The 21,948-nt window shown below is 38.5% G+C and overlaps 1 protein-coding gene and 1 long non-coding RNA gene across 3 annotated transcripts in view; both read left to right on the top strand.

The window, feature by feature from the left end:
- The window catches only part of disc1 (DISC1 scaffold protein), a 49,016-nt gene extending 33,289 nt beyond the window's left edge, over positions 1 to 15,727 (top strand). Inside the window, exons 12-15 of one of the 2 annotated variants that reach the window (XR_006013207.1) lie at positions 3,445 to 3,688; positions 4,775 to 4,810; positions 5,893 to 5,937; positions 12,254 to 12,282. Coding sequence is in view for 1 of the 2 variants with exons in the window: in XM_042010098.1 (XP_041866032.1) it covers positions 3,445 to 3,688; positions 5,893 to 5,937; positions 12,254 to 12,377; positions 14,319 to 14,509 (604 nt within the window). In the remaining variant the exon portion in view is untranslated. Of the gene's footprint in view, positions 1 to 3,444; positions 3,689 to 4,774; positions 4,811 to 5,892; positions 5,938 to 12,253; positions 12,378 to 14,318 lie in introns of those variants that run through there. The other variant, XM_042010098.1, reaches the window with a different exon arrangement.
- LOC121655451 lies at positions 10,680 to 11,762 on the top strand. The gene is made up of 2 exons (XR_006013208.1): positions 10,680 to 10,982; positions 11,020 to 11,762. It is a non-coding gene; the product is annotated as an uncharacterized LOC121655451 (long non-coding RNA).
- Positions 15,728 to 21,948: the final 6,221 nt, after the last annotated feature.

Here is a 21,948-nt window from a genome sequence, read left to right as displayed (position 1 = left end):
GCCCACACCCTGCTATTGTCAGATGGCAGGCCGAGCGGCTGCCACCAATTAACCCCCAGGCGAGAAGTCCATACCAATGGGCACCAGGACGCCACCATCACAAGGATGCTTAGTTGCTGACATGCTGTGCGACTTTTCAGTACACAAGGCCCTGGTGTCACTGCTGGTTATTTGTAATGAATTATGGCTGCTGTTGAAGAGAAGCTTTTGTGATAAATGACGGCAGCTTTGACATTTTTAGAGGAATTTATGATTTTACAACACAGACTCCTAACAGAGAAGGATTTATGAGCATGTGTGTAAGTTAACACGTGCCCACTCATGTCTGTGTATGTGTGCTTATGCCTCTCCTCTTCAAAAGAGACAAATAACAATGGTATAAGCACACTGGGTGCATCCCAACTATTGCCCTATGCAGAGACAGTGGTGTTGAGTAGCAAGCTGGCGAGGGGCAGACAGGCGGGGCGGAGCAATTTTTCTATTGTCTTGCTGCCAAATGAAGGTTAGAAAACGGCTGAAAGGCATGCGTTGGCAGGGTACAGAGGTTGGCAGGCTTTTCAGGCGGGAGATGGGCTGGAAAACAAGTGGCATTCAATTTTCAGGGGGAGACTCTCATCGCAGAATGAGTAAGAGGGAGCAGAGGGAGAGATTAAACAATATTGTCTGGGTGCATTTTGCTTTTCAGTTTGTTTGCGTACAATGGAGAAGGAGCAATTTCTCAAATCTGGCTGCACAGCATGAGAGCACACTCTAGGTGAAATGCTGAATGTATTTTAGAGGCTTACATGTAAGTACATTTGTGCTCAAAAGTATGAAATTGTTGGGGTTTTCACATTTCAAATCCCTCAATGTGAGAATTAATGTTTGTGGCAGAGAATCTCCCCCTGGATTGGAAACTGGCACAGACAGATAAATGGAGAGCTTTTTTCCTTTTAGGATGTTTGATGCATCTCAAATGTATAAACCCTCATTTTTTTTCCCTGCACCCTGCCATTTTCTACGCTAGATGGATTCGTTCCTGATACGTTAGGCAGAGACATAAGTTTTTGTTTCATTTTGCTAATTTTGTTTTTGTTTGTTGTGTGTAATATGTTAAGGGTAGAATATATTTCTAGATAAATGAATTCGGGTCCTGAAATGTCACCTGGGACCACAGTCATAGGGGAATAATTTTTTATCTAAAGGTCACTGAGAGAGGAGGGTAAATAAATAAGAATATTGTAAAGGTCACAAGGTCTCGAATCTGAGTCAGAGGACGGGTTTTTGATGGAAAAGAAATGGAAAATCTTTCCAGAACGGCCTTATGAGGCAAAGCAAGGCAAGTTTGTTTGTATAGCACATTTAATCTGTAAGACAATTCAAAGTAAAACATTAAAAGCAGTACAGCTGGGTCCATAAGAAGTGTCAAAAAGTACATTAAAAACAAACTTTTTTTTTAAAAAAAAGGAAGAAAAAACTGGAATAGAATAAGATAAAATGCAAGAAATAAAAGTTCCAGTGTGAGGAACAGTTTCTCTGATAATAGGCAGCAAATAGAAAAGTTTTTAACTCTGATTTAAAACTGCTGAGTTTCAGCAGATCTGCAGTTGTCTGGGAGTTTGTTCCACATGTGAGGAGCATAAATGCTGAACGCTGCCTCTCCATGTTTAGTTCTGACTCTGGGAACAGAAAGTAGACTTGACCCTGATGACCTGAGGGATCTAATTGGTTCATAACGAACCAGAAGTCGCTGAAGCCATTCAGTGGCATCAGAATGCTGCAAGGGTCAGGGTGGAGTAATAACTGAGCATGACTCAAAGAATCAATAACCAAAAATTTTGCTCTCCTCCGGAACTCCTAAAAACCAAGTCTAGCATAGATAAAAACATTCACCCTCACTTTTCTATCTTTACTACTCCTCTTTAAAGAAAAAAAGGCTGCCTGCCAGGTGGACAGTCTCATTACATTTTGCAGATGGAATTATATTCTCTCCTTCTTCGTCACTCTTTTGTCAGCATTTTATTACAGAGATGTTATTAAGGATGTCTTTCACTGAGCCTGTAGGACCTCTGTGCTCAGTGAGCATGATGTTGCTTGGTGTAATTTCAGTTTTTCATCATTTTCTGAGAAACTGAAATGAGTCATCATTTTCACAGACAAAATACAGCTTTTTATAGCCATAAACACAAATTTGCATTTTACCTTAAAATATTTTATTTCTTTGTTACATAGTAAGTAAAAATCCACAGTATATACAGTCATATTTTTTAAAGTATGTAGTTTTGTTACCTCCTCTGTGAGGGTGTGATGCAGCACATGAGCCAAAAGAAACAAATGCTCCAGTGTGTTAGTACTGCTCCACAGTTGATGTCAGTGGTGATCAGTTTTGATGCATACAACACAGTGCGATTTAATTAAATGGATGAAAGAAAATAACTATATTTATCCCCTGAGGGAAATTTTAATGTAGTTTATTTTTCTTGAAGTAATGAATAATTAATTGACATTCTATAGTTTTATATATGGTTGATGTAACATTATGTTTTTCAGCAGACTTGGAAAAAAAAGTCTCACTGAACACACACTGTTGTTCTTCACTGTGTTGTGTGAAGGATGTGAGGAATCATCCACTATTTTCAGCAGCTTGTGCAGCATTCTTTTCTGGACAATCAGCTGCAGCTTCTCCAGTTATCCCCCAGCACTTAACCAGCTGTTTTGATTAGTTTGTTAGTCTCTTTAAGTGTCTGGCTCTGATGCTGCTGCCCCAGCAGATGGCTGTAAAGCTGATTGCACTTTGCACAACAGCCTTATAGAAGATATGCAACGTCCTGGTGCAAATGTTAAATGGTCTCATCTTCCTGAAGAGGTGGAGTCTGCTCTGTCCTTTCTTGTAGATGCTTCTGTGTTGCATTTCCAGTCTAGTCTGTTGTCTGGTTGAACTTCTAGGTATCTGTATTCCTTTACCACATCCACCTCCTCTCCCAGGATGTAAACATTACTCTGCATACTTTTTTACTTTTTGAAATCCATGATCATCTCTCTTATTTTGTTTGTGATCAAGATGATTCTTCACATGTAAGAGCTGGGGCATAAGTAATCTGTAGGAATCTCTGAATAAAACTCAATAAATAAAACGACTCGTGTATGCAAAGTTCTGCACTGCCTTGCTTGTTATTTACATATAAAAAGACAGGTGTGTTATATATGCAACCAATTTATAACATGCTAATAGACTGATGTATCATTAAAACAATTTCTTAGAAATTCATTTCTTAGTAGGAATCATTTAGTAATTTAAATAAACTGAATTTAAATCTCTGTTTTGGTTTATCTTCAGCTCTTTTGTTGGGGAAAAAATAAGGAAACATTTGTCCAGAAACAATAAAAATTTGAGGAGTGATGGAGAAGTATTTGACATTGAAGCGTATATTGTTGCGCTACTAACCTGACTCTTTCTCTACTTAGTTGTAGCTGTCCAGGCTTGGAGCGAATCTGGGAAGCCGACCTGGAAGCCTGTCACCTGTTCTTGCGAGGTCTCCAGTTGCGGACTCCCAGTTGTAGTGGAGCAGACATGGAAGACTTCCCCACTGCGACAGTTTATCCCACAAACCAGCTGTGCACCAAAGAAGAAGAAGACTGCGCCATGCTGACTGCTTTAGGAGGGCGTTGGTGTCCAGAGGCCAACTTACAGAACTCAGAGTTCACAAAGGTAACAGCAAATGTATTGTTAACACAGGATGCATTATTCATTCACTGCCCGTGTATTCGTGCTGGTGTGCATGAGAGAAGCTGAGATATGGAATGTGTTGAATATAAAATATTCCCTTCTGAGACTTTTAAGCTCTAAGATTTAAGTACTTTCTACACATAACCTTTGTTTGCCTATACAAGGTCAAATTGGAGAGCATGCTTTCAGATTCAATTGCATTTTATACTTTTTAAATAAATTTAATATTTGTAATATGATGGAACCTGACCTAGCATGACATTTGCCCGCTCTGTAAGCCTTACCAGACTGGGGAGGACGTTTTTAGTTCAGGCTGCTGTAAGAGCCTAAAACTCTGTTGACTACAACGTGTTGAACATCAACCTATTCGCATGTTAGCTTGAAGGTATTTCTAAACAAGGGACATGTGGGCGTAAGGGAACAACCATGTGGAAAGTCTTTGGCTTCCTCTAAGAATTTCATTCTACAGAGTGCAGCATTTCAGTCTGTTTCTGCATGATTGTATGAGCTTAGCGTGAATGCATGTACGTGTGTGATTCTTAGCTGGTGTTTCCCGCTGCGAGTTAAGGTTCTTTGCCTCAGGGCTGAACCCAACTCATTTCCTCCTCTTCTCACACTTTCCTCCACCCACGTAGTGTGATAGACTCTTCTAAGATCAGAACAATGGCAACACAGCCAGCAGTGAAAAAAATAGTATACTTGACGGACATGTTTTTGGGAGACTATATGTTCTGAATTGGCCAAAATGTTTGCCATGAATGTTTTCATTTACACATTTCAGTATGGATTTACTGATTTGTGGCCAGAAGCAAAAGCTTGTCAACAATCATTACTGGCTATGTTTGCAGAATATCAATTTGCATCAATTAAAATCCTCCATTTCTTTTATTCTTTTAGCTTTTCCCCCTCTTTTTTTACATTTCTTACTGACCTATGTGCATCCATTAACATATACTTAGAATTAATATCTTCTGTCCCTGTCTTGCTTGGATTGTCTTTTATAAACTGCATGCATCCATTTTCTGCTTTCCCTTTTGTTTCTTTCTGCTTTTCCTTCTTCTTCTAAAGCCCAGCCCCTCCTAACATTTCTCCAAGAACTCAAAGGTGAGACATCCAAACATTTCTCCTTTGTTTTTTTTTTGTAGCTTAGTGTAGCAAAAATGCACCACAAAGTTTTCTCATGCATTTTTATCTTCATTAATGTGAACAGCATGTTTTTATAAGTATCCCAATTCACCAATATGGAAGTATCTGCAAGACGTTGTACCAACACTGAAACATGTTGCTATCACAACCGTTCCTTCTTGGTTATTTTGCTAACACAGAGTGTTTTGACATTTGAAAGGCTGTCAATATAATGTATCTTTCTTTGTCTAAAATATTAGCTCAGTCAGGGAACTTATATTCTCAGCCTGAGCTATTGATCTAAGACATTGTAGTCTTCTGATTTTTCATTATGTGGTTGACATATCATTTGGCAATCTGACCACAGGAGTCAAAGAAACAATCACAGGTTGTTCTATAAAACAAAAACTTAACACAATGTCTGCTTTGCCAGAAGTTTTTAGCGGACCATTAACGGATGTGTAAACCTCGTAACCATCTGACCTTCTGCTATTAACTCAGCTGCAGTTTTTTGCCTTCTTACTTAATCTATCTTTCAAAAGAGACAGTATAGTTGTGTCATCATGCTTGCTATGTAAAGATAGAGGCAGCAGTCCAGTTTGCGTACATATTTTAATATTGCAGCATTTATAATGATTAGATTCTCTGTGAAGTGCTGTTGATGATTGACTGACCTCAAAACGATTACAGCTGTAAAATTCATCACCATTTCTAGTTAAAATATTAATTAAAACCACAGATTATTATATGTCGCTCCTCTGCCATCTTATGAACTTACCCTGCAGCCACAAACAATATGTTAGCCTCCAAGAGGAGCAGTAATTACCTAGACCCTTTGCAAGGAATGTGCCATTACATACTTTGAATACTAACAAAGGAAACCTGAGGCACAGATGAGCCAGTTATTCTGTTTCCTTAATGCGTGTGCTGGTGATGAATAATTACGACCTCTTTGCAACATGTTGATGCTGCACACATACAGCCAATGCTACTGCGTTTTTAATAATGCATGAGCAGGTTTATGACTGTGTGACCTCAGCACATGTTCCTTTTTGTTGCAGAAGCTGGAGGAGTTTTTGTTCTGCATGGAGGAAAATCACCCAGAGGTTAGTAATGCTAACACTCTCACTGTATGTTATCAGTGTAATTAAAAGTATCTTGACGCTGGGGGGGAGGGTTGCAGAATAATCTGATAGCTGACTTTAACTTAAACATGACCCCTGTCAACTTTTTCACTGTTAGATCAATACTGATCTACATGAGAGGCCTTGGCTGCCTTCCCAGACTGGCCTTACTTTGCAGCTTGCCTTTTTAGGCTTTTATCTTGGGCAAATGGGGGGGAATGTTTGCTGAGCATGGGCTTTTTTTTCAGCACTTTCCTGATTTATAATCACACATTTATTCACACCGAGTAGGCAGACTCTGCAATGGCACCTTCTGTATACTTGTCAAATAAGGGTCCCATGCAGATTTCAGAGCAGTCTGAAAGAAAATGCAAGCTTACTTCTGGTTTCACAGTTTGCATTCTTCTTCTGTACAATTCTTCTTTCCTTTAGCATCGCTTGCTGTAATGTATGGGCTTTAAAAACTTTAGCAACCCTGTCTGGCCACCTAGTAGTTTAAAATAGAAAAAAAAAGCAAGAAAAGTCTGAGGTAAAAGACCCATCGTTCCAAAAATACACAAGAGCCTGTTCATCCAGTCACACCCAGTCATAGAAAAGCTAACAGATGTAAAACGAATCGTTCATGATAAAGTATGATGCATCGATAAGTCCAGTGACAAGATGGCTGTTTAATGATGCTGGTATCTTTCTCCTGATGGTGTCCTGATAGCATTATGGAGGAGCTGGATTCTCTGCAGAATTTCTGACCTCCTTCTCCTTTCCATAATGACTTTAAGTAAATGATTTCCACTTAGCTGCTGCCAAGCCGCTGCCCTGCTGCCACAATGGAGATTGATTGGTGTGTGCGTGAACGTGTACATGTGTGTTTCAGCACTCCTCTGTTCTCTTTTAATCTTTACTAATTGTTCTTCTATATGACCCACAGTGTCAAACATGAATAGAGAAAATATTCAGCAAGATCTTTGAGGGTTCTTCCTTTTTTTGTGTTGGATTTATTTGATTGCTAAATAGTTCCTTGTTGCTTAATACATGTACTCAGTAAATAAGAAATTTTGTTAATTTTCCACTTTGTACAACCGGGAAGTATTGAAGTGTTTACAGAAATATTTCAAACCATGAATCAGAAATTTTCCAAATTTTACTTTTAGAAATATCTGAGGTATTGGCACTTTTTCTTTTTCTTGCTGTAATTTTAGCACCATTCAGCCTTTTCTTTTAAAACTGCGACCCTATAATTTACGGCTTTCTTTGTGTGTGATTTACTGAATTCAGTGGCTGTGGAATCATGCTTACCATTTTGATGTAGTACATGTGAGGTTGGAGGACACTCAGTCTGCAGCTTTTTAGCATCACTGCCAGTCAAAATGTCACAAAGTGAAACAAAGTTGCAAACAATTGTGGTGGTACTTTGTGGGACAAATAAGCCAAAACTGGAACGCCATCTAAAATCCACTTCTGAATTGAATTGTTACTAAATTATGTATCCTCCCAGCTGCCATAATACAGTAAAGTGGCTGATGTTGGAGTGCTCTGTTGATGGAAGCTATTGTTCCACAAAAACATGGCACATTAGAGTTGCGAGATAGTGAGACAGTTTCAGAGGATTTGTTTAAAAGAACTAAATAAATATAAATAATGAAAAGGTTTGTTTTGAGTTGTGAAGTTGAATTCTCCCAAACTTTCCAAAGTCATTTGATTATTATGAAAAGGCCCAAGAATTCCCTATTGCCTGTAACTAGCTTCCCAGCCTTGTGTCCTTGTTATTTTTCCTTGCATATGGATGACAGAGGCCTGTTTCTGTTTTTTGGTCATGCCCATTTTGTTACAGATCATTCCTGGATTTTGGTTCTGCTAAGCGCTTGTATGTCAACATTGGTATGTTGATTGATTACCCAGTTTTCATCCCTGCGCAGCTGATAAACCTGCCAGTTGGCTTTTATTTCCCTGCATTATACAACTGGCTCCCGCATCCCGTGGCCTGTGCTATGAAACAGGATTAGTGGCTTAGTGAGGTAACTTCAAGTTCAGTTCTGCACTGAGGTGGTTCACTTTTTATCGAGGTGTATTACCATGGCAACTCTTATTGACAGCCTACCCTGTGACAGAGCAGGTAAGGTTTAGACATGAGAGATCAAAACCTGTAAAAGAAACATGTACTGACCAATCACTTGTCATAATGAATGAATGAATGAATGACATTGCTGCATGGACAGAGAGTTTTTCTCCAACTCCAGCTGGAGTCAAGTACTAACTACACAGTTTGACCTTCATTCAGAGGCATCATCACGAGAGATTTCAGTAAAAGTGAATCTTTATTTAGCCTTCATCAGCATGTTTTTTTTAAAGTATGGTCCTCCTGACTAAAGATTTTAAATTAATTAAAATTGAAATAATCAAACTCAAAGTCACCACTGAAGTAGAAAAGACTTCCTTGCATTCTTTTATTATATAAGTTTGCGGTCTAGGAACATTGTATGAAACTGTGTCTGTATTTTCACATTTATATCCTCATACAAGGCTTTATGTAGTGATTTGAAAATAATTAAAACCACAACCTGCGATGGATTGGTGACCTGTCCAGGGTGTACCCTGCCTCTCACCTGTGTTACGACCCAATTAATGCTGGGATAGGCTCCAGCTTACCCTTAATGGACCCTTAACCCTTAATGGACTAAGCTGTTCAGAAAATGAATGAATGATAAAACCACAACCACTAGACATCTTGAGCCATTTTATCATTTTAAACCCTGGATGATGTGAAACTATCTTGGGACATTTACAATAACCCTACTGAGTACCCTAGCTTTAATTGTGAATCCTTATTTGGTGCAACCAGCAGCAGTCTGTGTTAAGCTTGACAGAATAAGCTTTATACTTTAAAAACACACCTGCATTAGATGCATTTATTAAAATACAGAATTGTAAATTGTCAGATCTGCTCGTTAGGAATGTGATGGCAGCTTATTAATTAGTGTATTCACACTGTCTGCTGCAGACGGGGGGAAAAATGTGACTCTCAGCATTCCTTTTTCTTTTCAATCGTAGCAGCTTTTCTTCTTGCTTTGCAGCAGCTGTGTGGCTTTTCAGCCTGTTAAAAATATATTATTTTGTTTGTCCATTTGACAAAGACTTTTACACATATCCAGAATGGGATAATCTGCATTTACTTATCAAGCTGATCTCCTTAATCTATTGTACTGCTTATGTAATCTCCATAGTTAGGCTTAATTAAGCCCGATCACCTAAAGCAATAAGGAGAAAGCATCTTCTTCCATTATTGCTCATATTGGTAAATCGTGAGAAGAGATCCATGTTGGGAAGACAATTAACTTTCTAACGGGGTATCAGTAAAAATGGAGAAACTAGTTAATCATAAGCTAGTTAATTTCTTATGAAACATACATACAACAGCTTAATTGTTTGCAAAAACAATTAAATCCTTAAGTGTAACACCAGTGTAATATAATTGCATTGCAATTATATTTTAATGCACATTGTGTTGTCCGCCTAGTGCAAAGTACCCATGGGAACCTTAAAATTACCTGCTGACTCTCACTCATTATTGCTTAAATAATCATAGCAGTGCAGTTTGAATATTAAATTCGTAAATGATTTGCCTAACTTCATGCTCTGCAGTCTGCTTTGTTTACCTTCAGTCTAACAACTAATGTGCAACAGGAATCAACACATCATCAATATGTGTCTGCCTGTGATTTGTTTATGCAAATTAACATGTCAGTGAAATTTCATTCATGTTTTCTTTGTTGTCACAGGCAGAGATAGCATAGGCAGTGCTTATTTTGATCCCCACCTGGAGCAAAACAACAGCCTCCTGAATAATTTTAAATGGCTTGTGTACAAAGCTGCTAACAAACTGCCAGGCATGTGTTCACCTTTGTCACTCAACGCTGTTGGTTTTTATCCTCTGGTTGTATTGAATTTCCAAAAGCTGGCTGGAAGCTGAAGAGTAAAGAATCAATCACTTATACAAACATGGGGCTCTTACCTGTTAAAGATGCTTCTAACATTGACAAACAAAACTCACTAAATCTTTAAGTTCACTGTTTCCCTTCTAGGTGCAGGAGAACAAAGATCCAAGCACCACATGAAGTGAAGCCGGAGGACAAACTTAAGAGTACTGACTGTTTACTTAAAATTCCTCATACACTGAAAGCGATTTGCACACTGTGGGTTAATCAGCTTTTAAGCCTTACTTAATTCCATAATAGAATCAGGAATTATTTGTCCATGTCGTTGCGCCTCGGGCCTGTTGATCTCATACATTTCTTTTTGGGTGTTACATCATCCGGAGAGAGAGTGCTATTCTGGGTGGAGACCAGAGAGACAACTTTCCAGTGATTGCTCTGACACCTCCGAGCTGCAGGGAGTTGATATTTTCTACCTGCAGCTATGACTCAGATTAGACTTTCTATGTGTTGTTTGAGATAAAAGCTGGGTTTGCGTACGTGTGTAAATGCCTATTTGCTTGACGTTTTTGTGTGTACCCTTGCATGTGTATTTGTGTTCTGCTTGATAAGTGTGTAGAAACTAGGACACAATGTCTGCAAAGGGGCCTGTTCTAATTATGGCTGGATATGCTCTCTGAATGCTCTGCCCTACTGCACTTTGCACCTCCGTAAACCTGGCATCCTTCACAAACAAACTCAGCCCTCCTGCATCCTCTGTTGTGATGAGCCGATACAGTGTTGTACACTTCCTTACTACCATGCCCTAATTACAATAACTTTAACAGAGCCATGTATAAATTTGAATTTGCCAAACCGCTTTCATCACTGAGACAAGTTCAGTGTTCTTTAGTAGCTATAATTCAACAAGTTTTCACCTAAATGGATAGCTGGTAAAAACTATTATAAACAGCCCATCTGACCTTGAGAATTCCTAAAAGCAAGTAAGTTTGAGATTTACTATTTGAAGCGCAGCTTAAAGTCCACAGCACAACACACACAATTTGTCATGTTTACTGGACAGAGATATAGCACATTGCATTATGGGAAAAAAAGCCTCCAGTAGTTTTGGAAATTCATCTTTTGTTGACTGAACCAGGATAACTGGCCATGTACCGCTTTCCAGTGTGTTGTGGGTTTCCTCTGAGTGAAATACAATATTAAAATGCATATGTATTTCTCGGTATGCTAAATGAAAGCATAATCCAAGTGAAAACCACAAGAGCTGAAAAACGAAGGTGCCATTAACTGTAGTTTAAATTATGTTACATTATTTTAGCAGACACCTTTATTCAAATTAACCTATAAGTGATAAACACATTGAGAAGCAATGTAGAATTCAGTATTTAGCTCAAAGTTACTTCAATATGTAGACCGGGGAAGTTTGGGATCAAATCAGCAACCTTTCATCTGAAGGATCTCTATAAGTTAGAAATTGCAGCAACAGTTGCTCACCTGCTGAGATGCTTAAGCCCCTTTTCCACTAATACCTACTCAACTCAACTTGATTTGACTTTACTCAGTTTCCTTTACAAATGACTACCACCTTAGTATAGGTGGGGTCAATATAGCAAGGGGGCCTGAGAGTTTCTTGACGTCATTTGTATGCAACACAAACTCAACACAGTAATGAAGGGCATCGAGGTGATTGTAAACCTGCTGCTAGGTCTATAATTTTTTTGTCAGGCACAAGGTAAAAGAAGAGTCAGAGAAGGCAGTAGGCGGTGAGATGAAACATTCTAGAAAAGTACAGGAAATTTCATCAGGGTTCTTGTGAAGGAGCTGCTCATGACTCATCCAGACGCCATATTTTCAGCTCGACTCAGCTCACTTGGAACCCTGGCCAAGTAGGTGCTAAAAAAGTACCTGCTACCAGGTATTAATACCTAATGGAAAACCCTAAAAACTTAATCAAGTCAAGTGAATTTAGCTAATGAGCTACTTTGTTAAATGGTTGTCTATTAGAGCAAGAAGTATTTTTTTTTTACCAAGTCCTAATGGCGGTTAGTGGTACTGCAATTCAAGAAAGTCAAGATAAGACTGTCTTTTACTGGCTGGAGAGAGCTCGCATCCTACAGGTAGGATGCTAAATGGATTAGTCATCGATGGGGACGTGTCACTGCAAAGTTTCGGATTTTGTCTTTAAAAGCATAACAATTTTTACAGCTACACTGAAGATGTTTGTTGACAGCTTTGACTGAACTGCAGGATTTAGACGATCATGTATATAATCAATATTAAAGAAACATGTCAGTTTCCCTCTTAGTCACAGATCATATAGTTGAACAGTTACGAGTTAAAATGTTGATGCCTTTTCTCTCTTTTTCAACTAGGATGTTTGCAGTGAGGCTGATACCACGGACCTGACAGAACGCTGTGAACTGATCAGTGACAGACTAATGGCCTTAGAAGATGAATTGCAGACTGCTATTCTGAACCGGGACCAAGCCCTCACCCATATCCTTTCAGTTCACTCTAAATATACATAAATCCTACGCTGTTCTATCTTGTGTGTTTGTCTCTGTCCATTTATCTAAAGGACCTCATTTCTCAAAGGCCTTTAAGCTCTCAAAAGTAAACATCCACGCTTCTTAGACGCTGACTGATGAGAGCTTTTTTACTCTACCTTTCGAGGGAAGAACTGTCTTATCTGACATTACAGGTCCATTTTAGGGAGGTAATAGAAGATAAACTTGGATCAGACGATTTTTCTTGACAGGCTGGACGTGCCAACCGGAAAATGAAATGGCAAAAGTCCATGCGAGGCTATTGGAGGAACTGCTGATGTGCGTTGCCAGTCACCACAGGCTGAGATTAAAGCCAACCGACAGGGGCAGTGCTGCAGCAGATAGAGAAATGTCACTGTAATGACTCTGCTCCTGTCATATCTTAATGTCCATCCTCTGGCTGACCCTCCCTTCCCCTCCTCACCTCCCTTCCTCCACTTTTTCCATCTGCCCATTTCCACTTGCTGGATCTGATGCAGAGGAAATTACAATATCCATGATAATGACTTGAATCAAACTGTTGAAGCTGATTACAGGTCACAATACATCATTTTCTGCGCTAATTAGAAAACTGATTGGAAATAGATTAGTATGTTTCTCTCACTCCACTATTCCCCTCCTGCACGGTGGGCTTAGTGAGAGGTCGAAGAGGCATTATTTCAACACTGGGATGAACAAAAAAATTGCCCTCTAACTTGTTTTTTTTAACCACGAGTCAGCTTTTTACTTGTTTTGTTTAGTCATATTTTTCTACTTTGAACAGAGCCGAACAACAATACCTCCCTGAAATGATGAGGAGGCTCGTTTTGTTTTGGGACTCTCTAAGAAAATGTGTAAAAAAAGTATACACTGCCTTTGTCACAATATGGCCAGACTGGTTTTACATCATGTTGCTCAGCTTTCAGAGGTCAGGACAGGCTACTCCATTGTGAGCATGGTATCAATACAGACTGGCAGTTGGAAATAGAGACTTGCCTGCTCCTCTCCACCTCTGTTTCCATGTCCTTATGTGTCATTTATTTTAAGAGTCGAAGGCACTGTGCTCATGCAGTAGGGCTGTGGACTCTTGAGGACACTATAGATGCAGGATATTATTGTTTCTTTGCAGAAATTGAACAGAAACTGTACTAGTGATGGTACTACTGTTGCCATAGTGACAAGAAGATCAAACCAACAGGCTCTGAGGGGCTTTAATTGAGTCCCTGCTCTCAATAACAAGAGAATTACGCACAACCGCAGATTCTGGGATCGAAAGATGCAGACAAGTATAGCAAAATTCTGTTGGAGCTCTGGGGTGAATTTGAAGGGTTTTCCACATATTCCTGAAACTTTCCTTTTCATTACGACCATGGTGGCCTGAAAGTCTTGTCGAACCCTTTGCAGTATTTATGAGAAGCTCTTTAATTGCTGATTAATTATGAATAAGGACAATCTGTGTCCATTCAGACAGCAAAACGGGCCATCAGGCCCCATCTGCCATCAAAGTTATCCTTTTGATGTGCCACTTAAGCTGGACACTCGCACGATTAATTTTAGTTTCTAAGCAGGTTAAACAATCCCCCCCTCCGACGGCAGCCGCTATCCCGTTTCACTGATGGTTTATGAATAATTTAAGCTGCTTGCATGGGTTCACAGTTCAGACGAACTCATGAATAGTGAATTAGATGAGGTTAAATTGGGTATGACTTGATGATCTGTCCCAGGAATGAGTTTGGTTGCCAAATTGGACATTGATGACTTCACCAGGTTATGACTGTCCTCTGCTATTACCATTAACCATTGGGGACCACAAGTGTCACATTTTCCATATTTGTCTGCTGGCATGCTTTTTATTTACATGTTAATGAGAATGTGTCTGTAACTTCAGATTCTTCCATAACTCACTTTGCACAGTCTTTAGAAAAAGAAGTTCAGGAGGTAAAATCGACCTTACAAACCATGCTTGCACAGCTGAAGTTGGAAGAAGAGCAAGAAGAGGAAGAAGAGGAAGAAGAGTTGAATGACTTGATGAAAAATGGAACAGAGGAGGAAGAAGAAGAGGAAGAAGAGGACCAGTATTTTAGTGACAGCTGGGACATTTGAAATGGATGTCTGTGGTGTTTTGGGAGCAGTCTTACATGTTGCTTTCTGTGAGCCTGACCTGCAGTGAAAGTGACCTCATATCCATTTACTGTATAAGCGCTTCACTACCAGCTTCTGTGGTGTTATACCCTGAAAGTCAGCACTACAAAGCTTTTGAAACAGTTTGTGAAATTTTACTAATCTATAATGAAAACAAAACAACAAAAAAAAAAAAAAAAAAAAAAAAAACACGGAAGCTTTTGACATAAATGCAATATGAGACACTTTCTCATTTTTAGAAGGTCCTTAAATCTTATCAGCTGGTAATGAGTGCTTTTGGTCACCGAGCCAATGGCTTAGAATTTTTTTAGATGCAGGACTAAATGTCAAGTCTTGCTGAGCAATTAGGTGACATTTATTTTTCCAGTATTTTACTGTATAAGAATTTTGTTGCCCTTTGCAAACCAGGTGAGTCACAGAAGTTAGAAACAGTGACTGGTAGCTCAAGAATTTTAACCAGACAGCAAGTGGACAATCCAAAATGATTATTTCTGTTTTATTATAATGGTTTTGCACAAAAACCTAAAATGTATGCTTAGTTTTTAAGTCAGCTATCCAATTTTATGAGTTTTCTGCATGTGTGTTTTTTGGACTTAATTCACTTTAACATTACTTTATGGTGCTACAAAATGTTTGCTAACTTAAAATTTATTTTATTGGTATGGAAGAAATATTTAGATATAGTCTTCTTTTTTGTCTTTTCAAGCAGTCTGCACTTAGAAACATGCTTTGAATTCCTAAAATTCACCTGTCACAAAATTCAAAAGTGTTGGAAATGCTAAAGGATTAAATATCAGTGGGCACATAGAGTATTTTTAGCTGTTGTTTATTTTTAATTGTTACGTCTGCCACTGATTAAATGTTTTATTTTATTTCAGGTTATGCTTTCACTGGGTCTTATTTTATATTTTCACAGAGACATGTTTGTATATTTACCCTTTTTTATGTGCAATGCAGCTTTTGCTATACCATCTTTCATAATTATTCCTCGCAGCATCTCTCTAATTACAGCATGTAATGTTTGGTCTAATGTTGTTTCGTGCTGTTTTCTTCTTGTATTGAGTTACAGCCCCTCTGGTGATTTTCCCCACAGAAAATTTGCAGGCATGCTGCCAGGCAAGTGAGGGCAGTGGTGACATGCAGGAGATATCAATACGCTAATAAAGGTTCTCCAGTGGGGTCTTTAGGGTGTACATGGCTTTCTATTGTTATCTCTCCTCAGCAGAGGCAGTGTGGCTAATTGGTAGGCAGCCTTACAGAGGACAAGGTGGAAAAATATGGAATAGTGTTGTTTTCTGATTGTGTTCTGTGTTGTTTGGAAGCAGAAGGTGTGTGTGTGTATGTGTGTGCAATCCAATGCTCATGACTGTAAACACAAGAACTGGGTTTTTCCACAGCAGCACAATGGGCTTTTCTCACATTACTGCCAGGTTGCAAAGCCCTCGTCTGGCCAGGAGTCTCCACATCAGCAGCTTCAGGCAGCATATAGACAGAGCCTGGCACACACACCTTCCCGCCAAACGCTTCCTACCTCATAATTGAATCTGTGCTTGCACCATACTGTGCTCCGCGTGGCAGCTTTGCTCATAAAATGACCACAAACAAAAACCCAGATGGTTTTCAGCAGGCATATATAACAGGGTGAGATGTGTCTTAATGTAAAATGAAGCACCATGTGGTGTAAGGCCCTTTTTCTCTGCTGTTTGGCTGCTAAGATATTGCACAGATATGTTTTTGCAGTCATGTGGGAAATAAGATAAACCCTCTAGTAATTCATTTTTTTTAATGTGAAAGAATAGAACAATAAAGAAAAACAATCTTATGATCATAGCAGGTCAGGTGACCATCAACACAAGGCAAACGACTCCATGTCATCAGTGATTTGACAAAAACTAAGTAACAAGGTGGAAGCAATGCATGAAAAACTTAATATACCCTTACTGTTTCTATAGGAATTAAACGTTAAGTCTGGAACTTGTCTGGAGTTGCAGTTGGAGGGGTTGCAAGTCATTTACAAACAATTTAGAGTACATTATTCTAGTCAGAAAATGTACAATAAAGTTGCCAATCTCCCTAGGAGTAGGCATCCCAGCATGTTCACCCAACATCAAAGACTCTGCCAAATATTCTAAGAGCTACATCTCAGATTCTACAGGCCTAGGTTAGCATGTTAAATGTTAAAGTTCAAGACCGTACAATTAGAACAACATTAAACTAGTATGGTTTGTTTGGAAGGGTTGCAGGAGAAAACCTCTTGTCTTAAAAACATGGTGGCACAGCTCAGGTTTGCTAAAACTGATCTGAACAAACAATAAAACCTCTGTTGCAATGTCCTTTAAAAATATGAGACCAAAGTGGAGCTGTTTGGTCATAATGTGGGCGGCTGTAGCTCAGGAGGAAGAGCAGTCGTCTTTTGACCGGAAGGTAGGCGGATCGATTCCAGGCTTCCACTGACTACATGCCGAAGTGTCCTTGGGCAAGACACTTAACCCCACGTTGCCTCCCGATGTGCCTATCGGGGTGTGAATGTGTGTGTGAATGGGTGAATGTGATAAGTATTGTAAAGCGCTTTGAGTGGTCAATCTGACTGGAAAAGTGCTATATAAGTACAAGTCCATTTACTATTTACCATAATGCACAGCAACATGTGGTGAAAACCAAACAAAGCATAACAGCACAAATATCTCATACCAATTATCAAACGTGGTGTACACTGTAAATTCTAACAAGTTTACTTGAAAATATTTAGGAAACCGATTACCTTAGGAAAAGTAAGTAAGCAAACTTAATTGTGGAAAGTATTGAGAAATTATTACATTCGAGTGAGCTGTACTTTTTTTGAAGTCGTGATCACTTAATATATCTCAGTATAGGTAAATTCAGATCAAGCTGTTACAGCTTAAATACTTTGAGTCATAAGAACTTAATATATTCTGCCAAAATAAGTGGGTATTACTTGAAATTTCTCATACACTACACTTAACCCTTAATCACACCCAAGCACATTTATGTGTTTTTGCATTTTAATTTCTAGTATATTTAACATACCCCCTCACTGATTTTAAAGATAAGGAATGCAAAAGAATGCATTTTTTCATGATCTTAATTTTTTCAAGTGTAATTTTATTTTTAGGCTATTGTAAACAATGTGATCTTAATTACTCCCCATTTGCACCCTAAACACAAAAATGTGTACATTGAAACCCATTTAATTAACTATTTTTGATCCCGCTCAAATAAAAAGTATAGAACATACATTTTCTAATGTATCCGCTTCATTTGAAAGTAGGCGCGTTCTGTCTGTGCTCGAAGGGATTCCCTCCCCAATGACGTCATTTTCCAAAGCTATGCCAAGCATGGAAAATACCCACTTTATCTGCTAAGGAGAGCTTGAGCTGTATACTCTGTCCTCTGCACCCCACACATGCTCCTCAGCTTCAGATTTGTGTGTGTGTGAGAGTATATGAATAAGGAAACATATGCATTCAAATTTGTGTGTCTGTGCACGCGCATGTGTCAACAGCGTGCACGATGCGTTGCAGTGTAACTAAATACATATCGCGCAGGTAGCGTTCATGCGGCACCTTTTCCATATTCTCCGTTTCATGTGTAATTTTTTTCCAAAAGTTCAAAGCACAACCACATTCTTATTTTAAAATAAGTAAAACACACATCTACATGCATTCACCTGCACTGCTTTGAAATAAAAAAAAACACAGGACCCTTTGCAGCACATCAAAGTTATGGGTCTAAGTGAAAATCAAAATAAACCCCGTCTTTGTTTAAAGCTCTTTATTTCTTACCTGACACGATGAAGAAGTGTTACACGGTAGCAGAGGCCCGGGACATCATAATGCAGTCTGAAACAGAGGCCCCGGATCACGGCGGTGGAATCTCAGACTTGACCACCGATAGCGACACTGACTCCGCTGATGAAGTTGATGCCTACCTCCCGAGGGCTGACTCATCATCCTCCAGCTACTCCATGGAAGAAGTTGAAGAAGCCACAGAAGACCTGTCTTGGAGGTCTAGAAGTGGGGAAATCCAGTGGTCACCCACAAATTCCATGGCGCTCCAGTGGAATCCTCCAGGCACAGGGATTTCCCCTGGACCCACCCGCTATGCCCTGGCCCAGATTGATGAGCTGGTGGACTGCTTCAGTTTATTTTTCACAGAGGAGCTGATTGTGAAATACACAAACCTGCATGGAAGGAGGACGGTCACCCACTGGACGGACATTGATGGCACTACCATGCAGGCCTATTTTGGTCTCCTGTTGTTGGCTGGCGTTTACCGCTCCCGCGGTGAGGCAGTCCGCAGTTTGTGGGATGACCAGACGGTCCGACAGATCTTCCGGGCTACCATGTCAGTCAAAAAGATTACTGTTCTCTCCAGTGTCATTCATTTCGACGACCGACTTTCCAGACTGCGGCACCGGAGAGTAGACAAGCTGGCTGCCATCCGTGAGATGTGGGATTACTGGACTGACCGGCTCTAGATGATTTTCAACCCTGGTGAGGACATCTGTGTGGATGAGCAGCTGGTTCCGTATAAAGGGCGCTGCAGTTTTAGGCCAGGTATGGCCTGAAAATGTGGGTTGCCTGCGACGTGAAAACGTTTTACGCCTGGAGAGTCAGTCTGTACACCTGCCGATCAGCTGGTGCACCGGCAGAAAAAAATCAAGGACGCAGGGTTGTGCTGGAGATGACTGAAGGCCTAAAAAGAGTGACACTCGAAGCTGTTCCTCGAGGAGCTGTGTAAGAAGCTTGTCATCCCATTGATGGTCCAGGGACAACGCCTACCTAAATCAACAGGTGCTTCTCGCCTAATACTTGAGGGTTTAAAACACTAAATATTTAATACAAAAATCATTAATTTAGAATTAATTTAGTGTAATGTATAACTTGATTTTTATGTACACATGTTTGTGTGTTAGGGGGCAAAACTTGAGTATTTGACACTGGGCAAAAACTAATAATGCATATAAATTAATTTCTTTGCTAATCTTTAACATATACAAGGATGCAATAATGAAACCGTAAATTATCCAGGTAGCATAAAATATATTGAAAATTTATTCATTTTTGTGTTAGATCATAAAATTGAGGTGCACCATGACCAGAGCTCAGCAATGTAGATGTTAAAAAGGTTAAAAATTCATTAATCATTGATATGTATGATTAGAACTGATGCCGGTTTGAAGAATAAAAAAGTGAAAATGAAAAAATAAATAAATAAGAAAATATTTTTTATGACTTTATTTTACATACACATTTATGTGTGTTATGGTGCAAAACTGTAGTAATTAACTCTTAGCAAAAACTAATAATGCAAATAAATTAATTTCTTTGCTAATCTTTAACATATATCAGGGTGCAATAACCAACCCATAAATAATCCAGTTAGCATAAAATATTTTTCAAATTTATTAATATATGTGTTATTAGATCATAAAATTGAGGTGCATCATGAGCAAAGCTCGGCAAATTAGAGGTTAAAAAGGTTAAAAATTCATTAATCTTTGATATGTATGATTAGAACTGATGTTAGTGTGAAGAATAAAACAGTAAAAAAAAATTAAAATAAAAATAAAAAAATTTTTTATATGACTTTTTTTGACATACACATTTATGTGTGTTAGGGTGCAAAACTCTAGTAATTAACACTTAGCAAAAACTAAAAATGCAAATAAACTAATTTCTTTGCCAATCTTTAACATATATCAGAGTGTAATAACAAACCCATAAATGATCCAGTTAGCATAAAATATTTTTCAAATTTATTATTATTTGTGTTATTAGATCATAAAATTGAGGTGCATCATGACCAAAGCTCGGCAAATTAGAGGTTAAAAAGGTTAAAAATTCATTAATCTTTGATATGTATGATAAGAACTGATGCTGGTGTGAAGAATAAAAAAGTAAAAAAGGTCAAGTTTGGCTGAACAATGGCAGATAAATAAAAACAAAAAAATGTTATCCCACTGCTATATCGACAAGACATTTTCTTATATAACGCAATTGTTTTAGGTCAGACCATCTCTGTAGCACCACAGTACTTTTAATAGATTTTGCAACATTTAATCTTATTTCAAAATTACATACTCCTATCTAAATAATAGTACTTAGCTATATAGCAATTTTTGTTTATGCTTTAATTGTTTAGTGTCAGTCCAAACCCTTCTGTTGGCAGAAAAAAAAAAAAAAAACACAAACAAAAAAGTCCTACTGCAATTCTTTTGACAGTTATTGTAAAGCTTCATAATTTTTATGAGGGTGAATGATCATTCTCACTGAGTGATGAACCAAACACAGTTTCTGTATATATATATATATATATATAAAGTCAAATATAATATCCAATTCAGTTAAAATAAATACATAAAATATATATAGCTAACTGCTGCCCAGAAAGGCCGTTTCGACCTAGCCAAAACACTTAACTCAGATGCGCTAATGTTGAGCTGCTGCTAACTTTTTAATGTCTGCTACGTAAACACAGGCGAACATGCCAACGGTCTCTGAAAGTCGGAGTTGTTGTTGGTTTCTTTAAAAGCTCTTGCTCCAAAAGGTAAATTACGTTGACAAGATTAAAAAAAAAAAAGCCTTAAACTTACCGAAATCAACGTTAAAGCCAACCTTCCATTAGACCAATGTAGCTACGTGCACAACCGTTAGCATGACTTTTAATCGTGTAGCTTCATCTTCGTCTCTTCGTCCACTGGGACGTGCGCGTTTACCGGAAATGTACGTGCACAGGGTATACAGGTGTTGTACACACCCAAAAAAAAAACTAAATACATTGTACTTGATTATACAAGTATGGGGTAAAAAGTACAGAAAACTCAATGTAAACTAACATGAATTAAGTTTAATGTACTATTTAATCTTTAGTCAGGCAAAAGTTTGCATTTACAGTTTAGGGGTTGTTATCTGGGCTAGTATTGCAGACACAGGACATGAAAACCTTGCAGTCGTTGAGTTGACCATGAACTTTGCTGTATACCAAAGTAATACAGTCAAATGTGAGGCCATGTGATATGTTACTAGACAATTATCCCAATCACAGCAACAATCCTACCAAAAAACAGCTGAAAAGGGTAAAGAATCAAGATGTTGCAATGACCTAAAATCCACCCCTCAAGTTGATTGAAATACTCTGGGAGTACCTTAACAAATGCAAGTCTCAACTATCTGAAGCAATATTATAAAATATAATGGACCAAAGTCTCCACAACTATGTGAGATAATGATAACATCATACAGAAAATGTGTTAAAATATTTGCTTTTAATGACTCTAGAAATAATTCATGAAGTGTACTTAGATTTAAACAAACTGAAGTTTTCAATAAATCAGTAAAAACACCAACAGTGATGCTCATTTCGAAATGAAGGAGGTG

The sequence above is a fragment of the Melanotaenia boesemani genome, chromosome 16 (assembly GCF_017639745.1).
Source record: "Melanotaenia boesemani isolate fMelBoe1 chromosome 16, fMelBoe1.pri, whole genome shotgun sequence".
Classification (NCBI taxonomy): domain Eukaryota; kingdom Metazoa; phylum Chordata; class Actinopteri; order Atheriniformes; family Melanotaeniidae; genus Melanotaenia; species Melanotaenia boesemani.
This window is presented reverse-complemented; position numbering and strand designations above follow the sequence as displayed.